This window comes from Haemorhous mexicanus, chromosome Z (assembly GCF_027477595.1).
Source record: "Haemorhous mexicanus isolate bHaeMex1 chromosome Z, bHaeMex1.pri, whole genome shotgun sequence".
Taxonomy (NCBI): Eukaryota; Metazoa; Chordata; class Aves; order Passeriformes; family Fringillidae; genus Haemorhous; species Haemorhous mexicanus.
Genome location: NC_082381.1, coordinates 68,658,360 through 68,679,163, shown reverse-complemented (window position 1 = coordinate 68,679,163; position 20,804 = coordinate 68,658,360). Strand labels below are relative to the sequence as shown.

The window sequence follows — 20,804 nt, the reverse complement described above, 5'->3', positions numbered from 1 at the left end:
ATGTGTTCCTTTATTACTGTGTCCTAACACCACTTAGGAGTGTATATTGATGTATCATGTGAGCAATCCCCCCAAAGAAATTATTACAAAAATGAGGTATGTTTGCTGGTAGTGGGGTGTTTATGCTTCAGTAGAGAGGTTCAAATGCTCCTCTTTCTAAACCCATCATTCTGTTGCATTTCTCCTGAAATGCTCATTCATGAGATCAGATCCATATTTGGCAATACCTGTTTTCAGTATACTTGACAATTAACAAATACATGATTTTGATTTATTATTAAATGTTAGGAGTTTTAAGTGTACTTGAAGTATTTTAGACTTTCTTTGTCCATTATATTATTGTAATACTGTGTTTATTCATTTATTTTGAAGCTGACACACATAAGTTAGCATATCATGCTTCATGGTAATTCTCACAGAGGGAGAACATGCATCAAAGTAATTGTCACTTTTTATTTAGTTCTTTTGATATATCCTCAGCTACAAGCATGGCAGTGTGTTTTGCTCTACTTTGTTCCTGTCTAATCATGTTTTAAATCAAATGTTCATAAGCTGATCTTATATCTAGGAAGAAGAGCATTCTCTCCTATGATATATTCTGAATTAAGTACAGTACAAGTTGCAAACAGTATTTCAATCATGAAAATGCATTTAGCGTGTTACAGCCTTCCTAGAAGCTGGAATGGCAATTCCCAAATTTTATACTGTAGATATCAACCATGAACATTAGTGTGAATTCTTAATGAAGAAAAAAGTTTCTGATAAACCAGAAACACTTACAAGAGAATAAGTTCAGAATGTACTGTATGGAAGTGTCAGTAAGCTTAAATATTTTATTCAATATGTCCTCTGCCAAGGAAAGTATATTGGAAATAATTTGAATCATAGACGTTAATATCCAGAAGCTTTGCTAGTGTAGAAGCCAGACATCCTATAGGCAAGATTTCTTGGATTTTTTATAGGATTTTAGCTAGAAGTATTTAGTATATAGGTAGAATTTTGTATTGCTCTTCCTTCCAGTAACTAACAATAGTTCTAGTCTTTGCCTATTGCTGAAGAAATGTATGAGGAATACTGAGATTACGTGATGTAAAATCAAAGGATTCAAGCATAAGTATCTTGCATTACTTTTAGTTTATGATGTTTTGGGAAAAGTCTAAATTCACCTAAACCCTTCACACTACTCTTTGGCCTACATGGAATCTGCTGTATCATTTATCGCATTTAGGTCAAGAAAGCAGATGTTGCTTGTTATTGGTGAATGAATGGGAAACGCCCACTTCTGGAGTATGTACTTGAAATGTTGAGTGCATTTTATAGGAATAGTTAAGGAACATGGAAGTTGACTCTAAGCCAATCTTTCTTTCAGATGATTTGAGTAAAAAGCTAAAGCCTTTGGTTGAGGAAGAAAGACAATTCATTCTAGAGCTGAAGAAAAAGGAATGTAAAGAAAGAAATTTTGATTATGATGGAAGAATCAATGCATGGGATCTTCATTATTATATGAGCAAAACTGAAGAGCTGAAGTACTCCATAGATCAGGAAAAACTGAAGGAATACTTCCCAATTGAGGCTGTTACAGAAGGCTTACTGAATATTTACCAGAAGCTGCTGGGACTTGAATTTGAGCAAATAGAAAGTGCTCATGTTTGGCATAACAGTGTTACTCTTTATACAGTAAAGGATAAATTAACAGGAGAAATGCTAGGGCAGTTCTATTTGGATCTTTACCCCAGGTAATGACTCGGTGTTTTGCTTACATGTTTAAATTGGAATTTGTCTTAATGGATTGCTGCTTGTTTAATTAAAATTAAATCCATTTGGAAGTAAATATTTGTTCCACTGACAAGATTAGTACTGTGTTCATTAAGTTGTCCTCTGGACTGTATTCATATTTTTTTACACTTTTTTTAAAGTACTTCCATATTTCTTCCTTATATTCATTTTTATGAGGCATTGCTACTTCCTTCATATTTTTGGTAGTACTGCTCTCTAGTCAGTTGTCCATAATTTTTTGCATCTATGAACTTTTCTCCTTCCTAGCCTACTACTGGGTTTTAGTTTTCATTTCTGTTGAAGTGTTACTGCAGTTTGTTGCTCAGATCAATTATATTTCTGTCTGCTAAGAGTTCCTAGTTTCTCCTTGTTCCTCTTTACACTTTATGTGTATTTTCTACCCTCTTGTCCAGACTGCTGAATCAAATAGATCAATATCAAGAATTGATTGGTGTTGAGCGCACATTCATATTTACTTCCATGTTGATCTCTGTAGCTCTCCCGCTGTCTTTTGTAGCTATTTACAGTATCATCTGTGTTTTGTCAAAGATTAGGAGACTAGACTGCTTTGACAGAATTTATTCTAGGCTAGTCCTTTTTGGCTACTTGTCACTCGGTTTTATTTTTTTTTTTGCTTGTGTAGGGTTTTTTAGATTAGTATTTATCATGTGATAAATTTGCTGGCATTCTTTTTAACGTAAGTTGATTTAAGGTTTTCTGGCCTAAGAAAATTAGGTTACTCAATACATATAGTAGTACATAAATTTTTCTTTTTAGGGTAACATACCTATCTCCTTCACCTGTTTGCCTGCTTTCGCCTTTATGTATATCATGCAAATTGCTGAGGGAATGTGTCAATAAGACTCCTCTGACTTAATCTGAGTAATAGTTTAGGGCAAAATTTTCAAAACAGTTTTTCTTTAAACTTGCATCACAGTGAAAATGCTGTTTCCTGTATTCTTTTATCTCCTGTAATAAAAAAAAAAATTGCATCTGTGAACAGAACCTAGTTCTTCCTGTTGCAGTAGCAGTTTAAAACACAACTGGCATCTCAAGTGTATATGCTTTCAGCTTTTCAGTGAAAAACAGATTCTTTTAAATGCTGCTGGAAATCTTGAAATGTTGTGATTTCAGTATGAGAGTAGAAGTGGCTTTTTTCCCGTTGTGCTCTTAACTTATTGAGTCTTAAAAGTCATGAAAATATGTACATTTTTTGTGTAAAACTTTGTGTAGAGACACTGACTGATTGTCCCTGTTCTTAAACAGGCTTCACCATTCTGGTGAGCAGGCTTGTGGTTTGAAGATAGTATCTGATGTATTTTCTTACGCAGAGAGGGAAAGTATGGGCATGCAGCCTGCTTTGGTCTACAACCCGGCTGTCTTCTCTCTGATGGCAGCAGATTGATGTCTGTAGCTGCTCTGGTAACCAACTTCACAAAGCCAGCATCGGATCGACCATCGTTGCTGCGACATGATGAAGTAAAGACTTACTTCCATGAATTTGGTCACGTAATGCATCAGATATGTGCACAGGTTAGTGACGTTTCTACTCCAGTGTAAGACTTATTTCTTTTTCAACTATCTCAAAGCAAGGTATAGTTCTGTTTTGGGGGTTTCTAGTTTTAGTAAAGCACGTATGCAGAGTTATGGTTATTTTTTTGAAGCCTCAGGTTGGTTTTAGTTTTGATATTTATTTAAAACTGAAGCAATAAATACACCTTTTTATGAAAACCATTTTTTACGAACATGTACTTTTGCATTTGCATCATGCAGGAATCTATTCACTCATCACAGGTGCAGGTAAAGTGAAGAAGATGCTTGGTCATGGCTTTGTTCAGACAGTTTTTCATTACTTCTAGTTTTGTAGATGTATGGCATTAGAAACAAAACAATGCTGCTGTACCTAGGAATAAAAATAATTTCTGAAGCTAGTTGATCTGCAGCATTTTGGCATTTAGTACTGTTGAGACCTATCACACTTGACGTCACAAGCATAAAGCAGGTCTTGCCTAAGCTATTTTATTTTTTCTGTCTGACAGGTTAGGTTTATTGCAGTGACCAGAAAAAACTGAAGGTAGTTTCAGATTTTCCATCAAGGTACCAATAAAGTTGTAAAATTTCTGGTTATATTTTTACTTATATGTAAAATTGATACTGCCAGATGATAAATTTATTATTCCCCTAATGAAAATTTTATATTGCAGAAAGAGATGAGTGCCAAAAAATTCACATAGTTAATTACAAACTCAGATTTTATGTAGCACTTCATTTGTTTTCTGTTTAAACAAATACAAAATAATAAAGTCAAGGAAAAATTACCTACATTAGATTTTAATTCTTGACCATGATCATAGAGACTGGTACTGCAGAATAAAGAAACAATGTCATCACAGAAATCCATATATTAAATCCAGAGTTAATAATTGCTTAGATTTTTTAAATCATCTTAAAGATAGAAATATAATTATTATTTTATCAACCCTGTGATAGGTGTTTCTGATATCAAAAACTGTGGAATAAAACCTAGGCAATATAGAAGGTGTTTGTAAGTGTAACTCATTTGGCATTGGTATAAAACAGTACAAAACTGTCTGCAACATTTTGACAGCCAGTGAGGATGTGCCTCTGTTTTGGAGTCCTTTCAGGGCAGCCAAAGCTAACAATTCCAATGCATATGTACTTGAATTGCTCTGGAATTGCACAAAGATCAGAGGCCTGCTTTCCAGTTGTCTGTCTGGCACTGCTCTGGTGTTTTCTGTGTGCCCAGCTGCCATGCTCACTTCTCCTGTATTGTATGTAAATAAGTATCTGCACACTTGTTCTTGTGTGCAAACTTGCAAGTCCCACACAAGAACATCCTGTCCTCTGGAATTTGTGTGTACAAAGCACTGTCTTGTTTCATATGATGATTTGTTTAAGCATGATAAAACTTTGCAGTTAAATGCTACACAAGGATGAGACTGGGAGGGGTTTGTGAGCTGCTGGTAGAGGTTTGATTATGTAACATACTGGAAAAGTGAGATATACTGTTGGAGAGTTAGATCAGGGCAGGGAGGGAATTTGTTGGTGTTGTTCAGGGAGTGCTCTTGAAGTACCAAATGTCTTGATTTTTTTTGATAGTGTAGTGCACTTGGGTGTGGGTAAATGAAGATATCTGAAGACCACTTGCTTTTTGCTCTAGCCATTTCTATCATTATTTCTTCCCTGAAGCTGGTGCTTCCTAGCTTTTCTTCAGAGCTGCTATTCAGCAAGGACAGTCAGAAGGGCCAGCCTACAACTCTGGATTTGAGCAGCCTGCAAGAGTAGAGGAAAGTTTTACTCTTTTTGTGTTGTTCTTCTGAAGACCTGAGGGAAAGACACATACATGTGATACAGATGTCAGTTCAAGGTTATGTCCTGTATTATACATGCTTTTTTTGGTAACTCTGCAAGAAACTAAATTCAAAAGCCTGTAATCCTGTAAGGATCTATTTCCCAGCAGATGATGGACTGCAAGGATATCAACATCCTCTTAGAGAGGACAACAGGAATTCTTTTTCTTTTTGCACTTAAAATGTTTTGTTAATATGTTGATGAGAAGGAAAAAAAATAAAATTGGGCTGGCAAGAGGAGGTAGACTTGTTACAAGACAAGGGTGGAGTGATTTTAGGAAGGCTCTGCAGAAGGATCTGGGCAGGCTGGATCATGGCTGGGGCCAATGGTGTGAGATTCAACAGGGCTCAATGCTGGGTCCTGCCCTTGGTCACAACAACCCCAGGCAGCTCCACAGGCTGGGGCAGAGTGGCTGGAAAGGAGCTGGGGGTGCTGGTGACAGCAGCTGAACATGAGCCAGGGTGTGCCCAGGTGGCCAAGAAGGCCAATGGCATCCTGGCCTGGATCAGCCATGGTGTGGCCAGCAGGAGCAGGGCTGGGACTGTCCCCCTGTGCTGGGCACTGGTGAGGGCACACCCCAAATCCTGTGCCAGGTTCTAGGCCCTCATATCAGGAAGGACTATGAGGTGCTGGAGTGAGTCCAGAGAAGGGTGACAGAACTGGGGCAGGGTCTGGAGCACAAGTCCTGTGAGGAGCAGCTGAGGGAGCTGAGGATGTTAAGCCTGGAGGAGAGGAGCCTCAGGGGGACCTTATTGCTCTTTACAACTGCCTGAAAAGAGGCTGTAGCCAGGTGGGGGCCAGCTTCTTTTCCCAGGCAATCAAAGACAGGACAAGAGGGAATGGCTAAAGTTGCGCCTGGAAAGGTTTAGATTGGATATTAGTAAATTTTTTTTTCTCTGAAAGAGTTGTAAATCTTTGAAGTGCTTTGCCTAGGGAAATGGTGGAGTCAACATCCCTGGAAGATTCAAAAAATGTGTGGATATGGTACTTAAGGACATAGGTTAACAGCTTAATGCTGAACAGGTGGTGATGCTGGGTTGGTGGTTGTACTTGATAATCTTAAAAGTATTTTCCAACCTTTATGATGCTATGATTCTATGAAGCTAAATAATTTCTGAGTATTTGAACAACTGTCTTTCTGAGGTGACTTCTTAGAAATATTTGGATTTAGAATATATTTTAGTGGAGATTCTTAATTGTACAAACTTTTCTTTCAAAATTGGTATTGGAGGAGTTTCTTAAACATGAATCTATTGCTGATACTAAAATTAAAAAAAAATTCTAGTGTGTTTGGCTTTCAGAAGATGCTTTTATCAAAGTGTCAGATTTGAAAACTTTTTGTGGATAAGGTTGCTAGAAATAGGGCAAAGCTTAGTAGAATAAGTTGGTTCAGTAAAGTCTGTGAGTCAATGTTGTAGACTGCAATACAATAAACTTTTTAAAGTGCATAGTTGGAGTTTATTATTTTACTTTGGGGTAATACAACGAAAATCAATAATAATTTACAAATTATATCATTGTCACAGTACAGCATGAAAACATTTGTATTGCTGTCATAACTATAAAGGTTAAAATCAATAATACTAAAAAAATTGAAGTACTGTTCTGTACCAGTAGATAATGCAGTATATAACTACTGAGTACTCTGCTCCTTGATAATAGTCTTATGTCTGATTTTTTTCCTCCTTTCTTTAAATTTCATTTTTAAATTATTACTATTATTATTATTATTGGTCTGTTCAAATTATTCCTTTTCCTGTGATTTAAACTGAAATTTTGACATCTGATATATTATATTCTGCTAAAATTCTTGGCTTCTATTTTAATTTAATTAAATGGTGGGGTTTTTTTCTAGACTGATTTTGCAAGGTTTAGTGGAACTAATGTGGAAACAGACTTTGTAGAGGTACCTTCACAAATGTTTGAGAACTGGGTGTGGGAAAAAGAGCCACTACAACAGATGTCAAGACATTATAAAGATGCAACCCATGTTGGAGACACTCTCCTGGAGAAACTTGCTGCCTCTAGACTTGCTAATACAGGTATCTCTCTGCATTTTCTCCCCACAGAATATGTATAAAAGTGTGTAATTTAAAAAGCTGACAAACATTAGAAGCCTAATAAATTTTTTCTTTGTGTACACTTACCACTGTCTTTTTTGGGTTTATTTGTGTGGGCACCCCACTAAAAAAGGCTATGATGACAGATTGAATTCCTTACAGGAACAGTAGCAGCTCTGACTTTCCAGGCCACCTCCAGGACTAAATTACCTTTCCTATCCATGTAAATTTTTACCTGTAAACTTTTTTTGTTTAAAATTGGTGGTGTGTGCGGTAGGTGAAGGAGGGTAGTCTGGTGTACTCAGGTGTGGCTTTTGTGGTTTTTTGTACTCCAGAACAGGCGCTGTGCAAGACGCAGCATACTTACATGTATCGTCTGCCCTTGATTTGCATGCATCTTCTACATTTGATTTGCATGCGACGCTTAACAGATATGAAAGTTACTTGCAGATTTACTGAACAGACATAACATATCCCAGACAGCATTGTTGTAGACTTTATAGATATCTACAAACTAAGACTGTAATCACACATCATTACCTATCATGTCATTATTATCCTGTCACTCTCACCTCTTTATTCTGGTAATCAGAGCTTTCCATTTATGCTACCAATTCATCCCTAAGCTACTTCTGTTTATTTTGTACTGCTTTCCTATCCTGAACAAGAAGTCTTTGTCCTTGTGGCTTGCACAGACTCTAGCTGCATAAACATTTTGTCTGAGTAAAGGTTCATATCTTGTAGCTTCTTAAAAACAGCTAAAATAAAGTTTGCTTTTAAAATATCTGCTTTATTTTAGTTTTGATCTATGAGGAAAGTAATGTTCAAAAGAGGGGGCTCAGCATGATAATTCCTTTACTAAAACTATGCTTCTCAACTCTTTTTAAGTGGAGTAATTCAGATGGAGATTATATAACTCCAAATTAGTATGCATGTTGAGATCTTTGAAGGAAAGATGCAAACGAAAGTCCAGCTATTTTGATGCTGGTTAATTAAATGTTTTTACCCAATTAGGCCTTCTAACCCTCCGTCAGATTGTTTTGAGCAAAGTTGACCAGGCACTGCATACAAAGCTGTCTGTTGACCCAGCAGATGAATATGCTAAATACTGTATGGAGATTCTAGGAATTCCTGCCACCCCAGGTATGTCAATATGAAGCTTTTATACAGCATGCCCAAATTGTTCAATTTAACGTGCCTTTCTTTCTCAGTAATGCCCGGCATACAAAAATCAGGGCTGTTTATGGAATAATCTACTTTATGAAGCTGAAATAATTACTTTTAAATTTAGGATGATCTTAATTCTCTCTTCTGAAGGAAGATTCTGAAGGTAAGTTTTTTAAAACTTAGCCTTTTGCAGGATATATTTTAGAGTGACATGATGTGAATTCCACTTTAGGTGTTCTGTCACATCTGTTTTGGATGTACAAGCAGCCTAAAATGGGAAATCGAGTTTCCTTTGTTAGCAACAGACTATATTCAATAATTTGAGGCATACTCAGACCCTTTATGCTAAAAGTTTCAAAGTAGTTGATATAAATTCCTTTTTATTGTTGAAGTACTGTATGCATCAAAGAAATAACTGAATTTGATTTCAATAACTTGATGTTAATCTACTTTTCAAGGAACAAACATGCCGGCAACTTTTGGACATTTGGCAGGTGGTTATGATGGTCAGTACTATGGATACCTGTGGAGTGAAGTGTTTTCCATGGATATCTTTTATAGCTGCTTTAAGCAAGAAGGAATAATGAATCCAAAGGTAGGTGATGAATACTTTTTGATAAACTCTTCTGTTGCACTTTGTCTCTGAAACCACATTTATTGCCATCATGATGCCTAAGTATAATGTCTCAAGTATACTTCTGTACTTGTCAAGTTCAGATCAACAACAAAAAAGGTGTAAAAGTAACTTTAAGAAAAGCATCCTGAAATTTCCAAGAACACTTGAATTTTAATGCAAGTCTTACATCACCATATATTTAATACTGTAGTACTTTTGAGAAATTGTGTTGCCTTGTCTAATGCCTTCCTCTGAATGAAAAATCATTTTTCCATTGCAAGAGTAGATGCATATTTGTCTGCTGTGAAACCTGTATGATAGTGGTGCTCTGTTTCTTTTACATTTCCATTACATTCTGTGTACCTCCACTATGTGGTCCTTTTATGCAGTTACTTTTTAAAAACTGAATTTATTTTGAGCTTTCTCTGTCACAACACAGAGTAATGTGAAAGTTGTTTCATCTTCAGTTTAAATCCCAGGTCCGTTTTGAAGTCCAAATCATTAAGAGGTTCTAGATTTACTGGGTCTTTTTTCCCTAGAGTAATTCTCCAGCCTCTTCTGCCTCCAATGGAGAAAAAGGATAGTTAGTGATGTGGTTAGTAGTCCTGCCAATTCTAGTGATGTTTTTCAGAGATTTTAGTATTAGACTTGAGGTGCTGCAGATGAGATAGGTGAGTTCTGTCGTGGGAAAGACCTTTCGGGTTACCTGATCTTCCTAACTGTGTTCTTGATTCAACTGCCAGCACTAATTCTTCCTTTTGATAGAAGTACACAAGAGAGAAATAAAGGAAAGAGTAGAAAATGCATGGCTGTCCTTTTCCTCTCCTGGAATTTGCCTTCTTTCTTCCCTGTAGTTATCACAGCAACCAGAACTTCTAGAACTGTCCATCCCTCTAGAGGATGGAGACAGTAAACAAGATTAGATTTTCATCTGTGGGAGAAAAGGGAGAAAGAGAATTGAGGTGGGGTAGAACTGTGAAACTGAGGCAGTGGTTAGGCCAACAAAACCCAAAAGAGGTTTTATGAAGAAAAGCAGCCAACTTCACAGTTTGAGAGAAGTGACATAGGATTTGGAGGTTAAGATTGGCCTTAAAGGGATAGGGATTCATGATAGGTACATATGAGAATAAGCATACCTGCTTAATGATTGGGAATACTGTCACTCATAAATAAGAGCAGTAGAGAAGTGTCAAGTTAAATGAGTAAATAAAATAAATTTTAATGGAATGTTGTTCATATGGATCTTAGAAATGGTATTTCCTTGCTGGCTTTTATAACTGCTAGCATTTGGGAAAGATGGTTAAGGGTGCTGGTGCCAAACTTGTGGAACTTTGTGTCATTTTTTGTTCTGACATTCCCATATCCCTCCAGTGCCATCACACTTTTATTCCTTCAGTTTTACTCTCTAGTCCCAAAAGTCTGATTTAAGTGACTATATAGTCAAAATCCTCAGCTATACTTTGACAAAATGGCTCTGTTACCTTTACTTCTCCTGAGGGATGTCTTTTACTCTGATTTTTTCGTGAGATTTTTTTATTTTCTTTGCCTGTGTATGGGAGACTTTGAGAATAAATTAATTATGCTAAAACTGAATATTTTTGTGGAACAGCTGAAAAACAGCTATTTCCTCTTTTATTGTGAAGCCTGTTATCCAGGCTAAAAAGTGAGGCAGAAAGATGATTATTTATGTGTGTCACTTGCTGTCTGGCATATGAGCACACACTTTGTGTGAATGCTGATATAACTTTGGGGATAGCTGTAGAGATTTTTTCTCTCCGTCTTCAATGCTGTATTTTAAAATTAGTTATCTTTTAACCCAAATAAGTGTGATAGCATCCCACAGGATGGGACAATTTTTTATAAACAAATGCTAGATACCAGTATGTTTTTTGTAGTTACTTGTACTTCATTATATCTAGATTTAGACTAGTCTTCTGAACAGGAGAAAAGGAAAATGGTTAAGGTATTATGACTAGGCCTTATAGAAATTTGGCTTACTTCTTTCTTTTTTAATTAAACCTCTTCTTCTGTTTTAAGCAACAGTTGTACAGTCTAATTTCAGAGTTTGAATGTATTAAAGTTCTTCCGCAAACAATTAACTCTACCTTTATTGGTAGCCAACCTCCTCAATTCTTGCACGTTATCTAACTAACCTCTGTTCTCCCTCAAACTGAGCAGTATTCTGGCTCTGAAGGGACAACAGCAAAGACTCAAGTCTACTCAAAAATAGTTGTAAACTATAAGGAACAATATATTCATTTTTTGCTGATATTCAGCAAACAAAAATAGTGAAGTGTGAATAACACTTCAGTAAATTTTTTTTTTAACTTGTTTTATTTTAGATTTTTCCAGCTGTAATTCAGACAATGCAAATGGTACCTCAATTAAGTCGTGGAAGCCTATCACTTAAAAACACCTTTACCTGTTTTTACAGTACAGTCATGTCTTGGTTTGAAAGACAGGTGTCCACCAAGGAAGGCAGGAACCTCCCTTGGTATGGAGAATATGACCCCCATCTCTCCAAATTATTGTAAATTTGAAATTAGGGTTTTTCAGGCAAAGATGTGGAAAAGGAATAACAGTTCTTTACTGGTATGTATGTGTATAACAAGGCAAACAAACAATAACAACAAACAAGCCAGAGAACCCAATGGAGTCTCCTCCCTGCGGTTTGACCCATTTCCCCTTCGGTGCAGTTCCGGTCACAGCCAGCAGGGGCGCTGCTGACTCCCGGCTGGGCAGGGGGTGCGGTGATTCCCCCGCGGCTGCAGGGGGCGCTGTGCTGCGGGGTCGGGGACCGCACGGTCATGGCGGCTTGGCCGAGACGAGGAGTCATGAGCAGCTGCTGGTCGCGATTACTGAGCTCCCGTGCAGAGGTGGCCCATAAGGGGACACCCCACACATTGGCTCCAGACCACACCCACCAAACAGCTGAGAAACAAAAAAAAAAAAAATTAAACAGACTTGCAGTGCAGGAAAACTGCAGCAGGCAGGGATCTCAGAGTTCACCACGCAGGAGTGGCTGTGGCAGCACGAGGTGGGCAGAGGGTCTGGCGGGAGCCAGTCTTAGTGTTTCAGCTCAAAATGGTCAGGCGGCAGGGAAAACAGCAAACAGCTCCCTTCTCCCACGACCCCAGAAACCAGACTGACCAAAAGCCCAGCCCCAAACCTCCGGGGCCCCCTCACCTTTTCTCTGTTTTGACAGATCTAACCCACCCCCAGCCAGGGCCATTTCAATGGATTGTTGTGACTCACAGCAACATCTTTTGTTTTCTTAAGTATTGGTAGTTATTGTTTCCTAGCAACACATGGGACAAAATTCCATGAGAGGTAGAAATAAAAGGAAAAATCCTAACCCCCAACAAGTAATGAGAAAGCAATGTATTCTTGTTGAATTGTGGGAGAAGTGTGGATGTAGATATACATGCTGCTTAAAAGGAAGAACATTGTCTTCTTCAATATCAGAAGCATTTGGGAAATGCACATGCAAAATAACATTTTCTCATTTGTACTCACATCTCAGAAGCCCAGAATTCTCCAGATATATACGTTCCTTAAAATACAATTTTTTGTTAAGAAACTCCTCATTACTTGTTTTCTCAGAAACTTCATTAATTTTTTTAAAGGAATCCATTCTTGCTTCAGCAATAATGCTTCTTCCTTAAATAAAATCTGAGTTAAGCGTCATTTTCTCTAAGATACTATAGTATTAGATATGTTTGTATGTATATGTACAACTATGTATATTATATGGGTGTGAGTGCCATGCTGTTCCACAATGCTGTTGCCTGTCTTATCTCTGAAGTATCATCTGTGTTATCCAAACAGAGGTTAAAGAAAGAGACATCATCAGTTAGAGAAAGGCAGGAAGAGGGAACACAACATCCTGTCAGTCACAGGAGTAATCCTTCACTGAAGATTTTGAGGAGGTTGTGTTTGTTATGCTTTATAGAATGTCTTCAGACAAGTTGTGATTATAGCTTCAAAACCAGTGTAAAACCACAAGAAAAATAATTTCTTTAGAACTGGTCAAATTTCTGCTCTCCTGAGTTCTTCCAGGAGATCTAAATTATACTTGTGACATATTCTGGTATATCCTAATTTGGTGTTACGAAAATCTGTAAGGAGGAAAGTTGTTTTATCATGAATAGATATTTATATATGCAACAAATACAGAAAAGGGGGCAGTGGGCAAGATAAGAAGTACTAACATTCTGCTTTTCCTTCTGTCAGGCCGGGATGAAATACAGAAACCTCATTTTGAAACCTGGAGGATCTTTGGATGGAATGGATATGCTACAAAATTTCTTGGAGCGTAAACCAAGCCAGAGAGCTTTTCTATTGAGTAAGGGATTACGTGTTCAGTGAAGCTATGATTCTTTGGTAATGACATATAAGTATGGAATCAGCTGGAAATGTCAGTGTATTTCACATTTTAACCATGTATCACTCTAGGAAAACTAGGTCATTTTTGATGATTTTTAAAATTGTATAAATAAAAATGTGACTTTTAAAACAAAACTTCATAGGACTACAAAATTCAGCATCTGGGAGAAAAAATTCTCTGATATGGAGAAGCTGAGGAAATTGGATGGTAATTTTTAAAATTTTTTATGGAATAATATTAATACTAATCAACATGAGGAGTTAATGCCATGTTTTTCTTTTAAGAGATGCACTTAAATTATGTCTTGTGAGTTAATTTTAAAACTGAAGGGGATAAAAAGAATACAACCAGCAATAAAGGAAACATATTCATTCTTATTCTCTATTTTCTATTGTATTGATGGTTCACCAGTGTCTCTGATAGATAGGAAGTGTGTTTGATTTTGTCATTGTTTGAATTCAGTCCAGCTGCCTGACCAATTTCAAGGCTGAGAACCTGCCCCAGATACCTTCACAGCAGAGATGTTTGTGTGATACTTTTAGACCTAATTCTGATGTGTGTTAAATTTTTGTACCATTTATATACTACAAAGTATAACTAAAAAGGAAAAAAAACAGCCAAAGTCAATGACTTTTTCAGTTATTCCACCACTCTTTCTGTTGATGACCACAAAACAGGTCTTTGTTTTCCAAATTATATCAACATGGGCATTGAAATACTGTACTTGAGCAATTATAATGGCTTCAGTTGGCTTCTTAAGTATTTTGAGATACCGTAAGGAAGGAAGAAAATAAGATATCTCTGACAGGAATGATAAAAGCCAGTTCAAAGTTTTCTTGTTCCTTTCCAGTGTGGCATGCAAGAGATGCTACAAAACAGTGCAATAGATGTAATGATTTCAGCTGTGAGAGTGTGAAAGTAATCAAGGAATTATTCTGCAGTTTTTCTGCAAAATAGGAAAAAAGTAGTCTTACAACTCTGCACCATCCAAATAAAGCTGTTAATCCAAGTGCACTTTTCTTGTCTTAAATATCTTATCTTACTGTGGCTTTACTATTACGGCATGATATAAACAGCTTCTAAATTTTATTTACTGGCCAATACATTCTAGACATTTAAACCACAGTTATAAACATGGTAGGCTTCTATAATTTATTTTTCAACAATGAGACCAGAAAATGTGCCTGGTCAACTCAAAAGAATTTTTTTTAGCAAAAGAAAACTGATAGAATTCACTTTGGGTCAAAGTTGTCCATTTGTTTTAGGGAAAGAAACCTAAAATTGGGGTTGTTCTCACAATTTTTGTCTCTCAAAGTGAGAAACTTCATTTTTTCTTTTAAAACATTGAAACTAGGGAGTTAAAATGAGCTTAATTAGTTTCTGGAATAGAAAATCTGAATGGACTTACCTTCGAACTGCACCAGTTAGATGTGAGGAATCATAACTATTTGTAGCCAAAACAGATGAACTCTGTAGTCTGACCAGACCACACAATTAAGTCAAATCTAACTCTTACAGTCAGTTACAATTTCAGGCCACTGTTCTGCTGGCCATGAAAAGGCAATACATGGAAATCACATGTATTAGAACTGTATTCAGTACGGCCAGAATGGAAAGCTGAGAAAACTAGTGGATACAAGATTATCCCAAAACCTATGAATTTTGCCTAGATTGATTTCCCTTACAATCTTTTGCTTACAGTATTTTGCCATCTTTTTATACATGTTTAAAATTCTTGTGATCCTGTCTTATTAACCTGTTTTTTCTTTCACACTGTAATGATAGCTCCAAAGAATGAAAACGTTGTAAAAAACATACTAAGTGATACTTTCCCCAAATGAATATGCAAATCTAAGCAATAGAACCTTTATTAAGAAAAAGACACAGTTTTTATTTTAGAGTTGGTAGACAGATTTCCACATGAGGGAGACCTTTCTCTGCATAAATCAGCAGTCTTGGATCAAGGTAGATAATTGTAAGTACAGGCAAAAATACGTGGTGAGAAAAAGTCATGTGATTTAAAAGTTAGATTTAGAACAGTACTGATGGTAATTATGACAATTTAATTGACTTTTTTATTTTCTTACTCTTTAGTGTGTGTGCTTGTATGTTGTACAGTGTTGAATAGCCAAGATACTGAAGTGCAGGAGAATGTGCTATTACTCAAATCTGGAAATGCCTGCATGATTGTACAGTTATGTTAGCAGCTAATGGATATCCATGTGTGTAGGGAGGAAAAAACTAAACCATATTGTAACCACAAATGAAAGTGTTATGTTCTGTATCTGTTCCCAAAGAATAGGATTTACTCTAATTTGTTTTTGTAGAAGCCAGTTCCTTCATCAGGCAGTAATTAAGTCAGATCAGCCTATTGCCAACACTACACTCGACACAGAAGACTAGTGGGTATGTTCTGAAGTGCTTATGAAAATCTTAATGTGGTAACATATCAAACTTGTCTGCTAAGTTTTATGTTGGCTTCCTGGGCCTTCTAAATTAAATTGGAGTTGGATTAAATGCCTTTTTTTCTTCCAACAAAAACTTACTCTGATTCTATGAAATTGATGTTCACGTTTTTATTCTAAGTACCTGATCTTGGAATGGAAAAGTAACCTGGTTTCTGTTTCTGCACCTGTCTATAACAGGTAGAAAAGTTTGTATAGGAAGAAATTTCTCTGACACTATTCTAAGGCTGTGACATGGAGCCCCCCCAATAAAACAGGGAACACTTCTTCTGCTTTGCAAACATGAGTTGATGACCTTGACAGTGCCAAAAACAATCACGTATATGATATCATGCCAAAACATAGGTATCTGACCAAGCCTAGCCAATTCTAGAGCTGCTAGACCTAGGCTTCCCCTGAATTAAATTTCAAAACTATGAAAGCCTGAGTTTATTCCAACCCAACTTTAAGTATTCACTGTAATAAATGAGGAAGTAATTTGTAGTTTTTGTCTGTAACAAACAGATGACTTTTAAAGTTAGTATCGTATCTTCTTAAAATTTCATTGGGTTTAGGATTATTATTTTTTGTATTAGAAATTCAGATTGGACTTTGGCTTCAGAACAAAGGCTTTGCAGGAAAGGGTAATATCAGAGACCCAGGAGAGAGTGTCTATTACCCACTGAGCAAGTGGATAACAGGCAATGGCTTTCTCTTTCTGTTGCTTCATTGTAAAAGAACGGTTTGAGCATGTGGCTGTGTTACAAGATGGCTAAGTGATGGCCTCAGCAGCTGCTACTGCCTACTTGTCTGACAGAGGTCCAGCATGTAGGCTCTTTCTGGATTGCCTTCAAGTCACATTGAAAATTTTACATAAATGTCAAAAACAGTCTGAGTAAGAGGTTTAAACTTTGCTCTGTGAGGTGTCGTGGCTGTTATTATTCTTCTCTCTGAAAAAAGGAAACAATATCCAAATACCTTTGGAGGTAGTGCAAGGTAGTTGAGTTAAATGGAGATTCCTGGAGTGGTTTTCCGGAAGCATAGGAGCTCTTTGCATGGTAAGTGATTTACTGATAGGGATTAGAAGGGCTGAACATCAGCAACAGCTAAGGTTGTGGTAGTATGTTTTACCCAAGTCAGAGAAAAAGGAAGGAAAGCAGTTAGGTGGAAGGATGAGGTTGGAGAATGGTGTTTTGACAATAGTTGAAGAAGGGTTGAAGTGGATGTCAGAGTCACATAACAGGAAGAAGACTAACCTGATGTATAATGATTTGTGAAAGGCTGTTTAAATGCTTTTCATTGTTTTATGAATTAGAAACAAGACATGCTTTTCTAGGAATAAATTTCTGTTCTTACTTGCAAGCCAAAGAACATGAGACTATGCATTGGCTTGTTACTTGAGAACTTGACTTCTTCCTGACATCTGGAGATTAATTTTTTTTCCCCACTATTTTCTTCATTAATATATTTTAAATAATAGATTCTCATGGTGGAAGGAAAGAAGTTTTTGGGGAAGTTCACTTTGTGGGGCATGTGCCAGAAATCCTGTATAGCTAATCATGACTGGCCTGTGTAAGAAGTACAGATGATATTAAAGATGCAGTCCCAAACAGCAGTCTATCTATTTTAGACCTCATTAGAATAGATACAGACAAATTAAGTAAATGAATTGGAAGTGGTTGCCTAGAAACCAAGAATCGTGACCTAATTTTGTTCAGTATTGATTAACAGAGAATGGACTCAACCAATACTTGCTCGCTTTATACTACTGATGAATTGAAAAGGTTAAAAATCTCAGTGTTAAGAGAATCAAGGAGTAAAATTATTCAGGGAAAAAATGTGGATGAAAAGTTGTATGTCTTAGAGATTCAATTGGCCAAAATCCCACAATTTCACAACTTAAAAATCTTTGTGAAAAATTCTAAGAACTAATCTGCTCACCAGTAAAAACAGCATTTAAAAATAAACAAAACAGAAGTGTGTGGTCAGAAGTAGGAAATAGTTATAAAATGAGGAATTGTAAAGTGCTAAAAATTATAAAGAAGGCTAAGAATGTAAAGGCAAAGAAAAACGAATGAAAGCATTATAGCAAATGATATGTATAAGTTAATGTGTTAAGAACAAATAAATACCACTTGTGTTACAGACCCTTCAGTGGATGGAAATGCTAGTATGGCAAATGATAACTGAGACAGTTTTAAATTCAGTTCCTCTTCTGCATTTATAAAGAAGCAAGTGATGTAACATGTCATGTGGGAACAGTGGGGTACTTTCCAGTCTATTAAGTGAGGAGCATATTAAGCAATACCTACTAAGAATAATCATTGTGGCATGAGTAGAGTTGGATAACTTGTACCCTACAAACAAGTAAGAATTAGTGGTGAGAAAGGTTTTTCCAGTATTGTGAATTTTGGGATAACTGGGCACATGTCATTGTACTAAAACACTAATGAGTTCTAGTCTTAAAAGGTGACTATTGGTCACATATCTTGAAATCCAACTTCAGTGAAATAACAGGAAGCATAAATATTGTTCTGTCATTGAAGAGCTAACAGTGAATATAATTTATAGAGTGCAAATGATTATATGGAAAACAAGATTTTTGAGACAAGACTGATATAATCATTCAGGGCCATTACAAGCCTGTTAAGGGGGATTGTAGAGATTTATGTATTTGATTTCATGCTGCATATTTTCATTTAAAATAGCACTATATGATATGAATAGAGGATTTATAAAATGGATTAGGAGCAGCTAACTGTTGGGAGTACCTGTTGGATAGAATTACCACTGAACAGGGTACAGTGGTCTAAGTGCTTCAGGCATCACACAGGAATATAAAAATATAAAACAATAATAAAAAATCAGTGGTGATAGAATTTGTAAGGAATTTACCAAAAAAAAAGCAGTCACAATGAATTGTTTAGTTTGTTTGAAATCTTTTGGCATTCTGATGTACCATGGGAAAAGGAAGGGGTAGCATGCTTGTAGCAAGGAAAATGACGGTTCAGACTAAAGCTTGCAGGACTGTATTACTTCTGAAAGTATCTAGAGCCTAGATACAGTAGCTAGTTCAATCAGAATTGTTAGGAGACTTTAGCATGAAATGGTTAGGTAACCTCATGATTCATGAGCATGAAAATGTTGTGTAGAAGCAAGTTACTTCTATATACCGTAGCAGTAAAATGGGCACAGCAATTGCACAAAATTTTGGTGGCCTGATTTTTAACTGGGGCTAGTAAGCCTTGTTATTCCAAATAAACACCGATGGTTCTAGATGTAGAATAAAGTTAAGCTGTGGAACGCTTTGCCAAGGATATTCTAGAGGGGGCAGTTTTATATGAGTTCAAAATAAAAGTCAACACAATCCAGTCTTAGGAGAGAAACCCAGTGGAGGGTGTTTAAAAAAATAAAACCTTTTTCGTCTTAGGAAAGACCTTGCAAAGTAGGGAGTGGAAATAAGAACATCCAAGATTTTAACATGTATTGCAGCCCTATTCACATTTCTTTTATGCATCTGCTTTAAGCCACTGCTGGAAATAGGATTATATCAAAGCAAGCTGCTGCTTGATCTAGGATGAAGGCTGTAGAAAGAGCAAAAGATGACTTAGTATCTAGGTATCACTATCACATATGAAAGATTCCTTAGTAGGAGTATGTCAGCCAGAAGCTGAGGCCAGTCATTTCAAAGAGAAAACAACTGCATTTTTAACAGTGAAGACGAGTCCCAACTTTGTGAGTAGTTTGTCCCAAGAGTTTGTCTGTTCTTAATGTCTTCAAATCAAGACAAGTGAAACCTCTTCTAGGAGGTACATGTTCACCAAACACAGTGATTTAGATTTCATTCACTATAACTTGGTGAAGCAGAATGGCTTGTAATACACAAATCAGATTGATTTCATTTTTCCTTTTAAAATGTTACAATTCCATAAACCATATCTTAGCAAAAACATTTGTTGCATGTTTATGCAGGGAAGAAATGTAAAACTACCCAAGGTAATTCAATGTCAAAGACTTATTGCCTTCTAAACACTATTGGAAAGTAAAAGCAAGTGGAAAAAGTACTTTTAAATTAAGCAAACATTTTAACCTGAAGTAGTGTTCTTTAACTGCATGATTGTGGGATAGCCAAACTTTTACAAGTAAAATTAGCAGACAGATGCTTTTCTACATGACAGATTAACTCATCCTTTGATTTCATGTTGAAGAAGGCCATATTTTTCTCTGTAGAAGGCAGAAACTGAATAGCACTCCAAAGCTGTTGTTACAAATAGGATTTTTGAGTAGCTGAAGTTAGCCTTTCTTCATTGTGTGTCCCCCTTAAATTTCAGATTTCAGTTAGGTTGACTTCTTAAGATGACTTTTTTGCAGAGCTGATATTGTCTGATTGGTCTCGCTGTCCAGCCCAAAAGATGTCCTCTCCCTTACCTCTCCACTGAATTGTTGCTGTCCTCGGGAATTTAATCAACACATTATCTGAGATGTATACTTTAAACTTGGGAGAAGCACTTACAAATACAAAGAAAAACAAATAACTGAGCAATTTGTATTTCTCCTTTTATTAAATTCTTTATTTGTTAAGAACTACTCATAGTCCAATATTCAAAATAACTTATTACCAAAATCTGACAAATGATCAGAAATCTAGTCAGAATTTTGCAGCCACATAATGTATAACATGTTACAAATATTGTTAGTCACAGAAGGTTTTTGCAACTACTTGATTATATAAACATGAAAGAGGTTTGGCCTCAAGCATTAATGAGAAATGTCTCAAAGCACATATTGTGTTTTAAGAGCATGCACTGAGAGGAATACATTTTATTCACCTTGGTAAAGTTTTTAAAGTGTGCGTTTGTATTTTAAACTTAGTCAAGAAGTAAGACTTTCATCTTACTGAAAGATCAGAATTAAGACGCATGGAGATAACATGGCCTAAATCAGCTATCTGTAAAATATGAATTAATATAGTGCAATTAAAC

At 36.4% G+C, this 20,804-nt stretch overlaps 1 protein-coding gene across 1 annotated transcript in view; it reads left to right on the top strand.

Annotated features, from left to right (window-relative positions):
• NLN (neurolysin) overlaps nt 1-13,755 on the top strand; it is a 36,719-nt gene extending 22,964 nt beyond the window's left edge. Inside the window, exons 8-13 of the mRNA XM_059836675.1 lie at nt 1,370-1,736; nt 3,108-3,309; nt 7,004-7,190; nt 8,223-8,351; nt 8,834-8,970; nt 13,225-13,755. Of these exons, the coding sequence (XP_059692658.1) occupies nt 1,370-1,736; nt 3,108-3,309; nt 7,004-7,190; nt 8,223-8,351; nt 8,834-8,970; nt 13,225-13,359 (1,157 nt within the window). The 3' untranslated portion in view covers nt 13,360-13,755. The remainder of the gene's footprint in view (nt 1-1,369; nt 1,737-3,107; nt 3,310-7,003; nt 7,191-8,222; nt 8,352-8,833; nt 8,971-13,224) is intronic.
• Nucleotides 13,756-20,804: the final 7,049 nt, after the last annotated feature.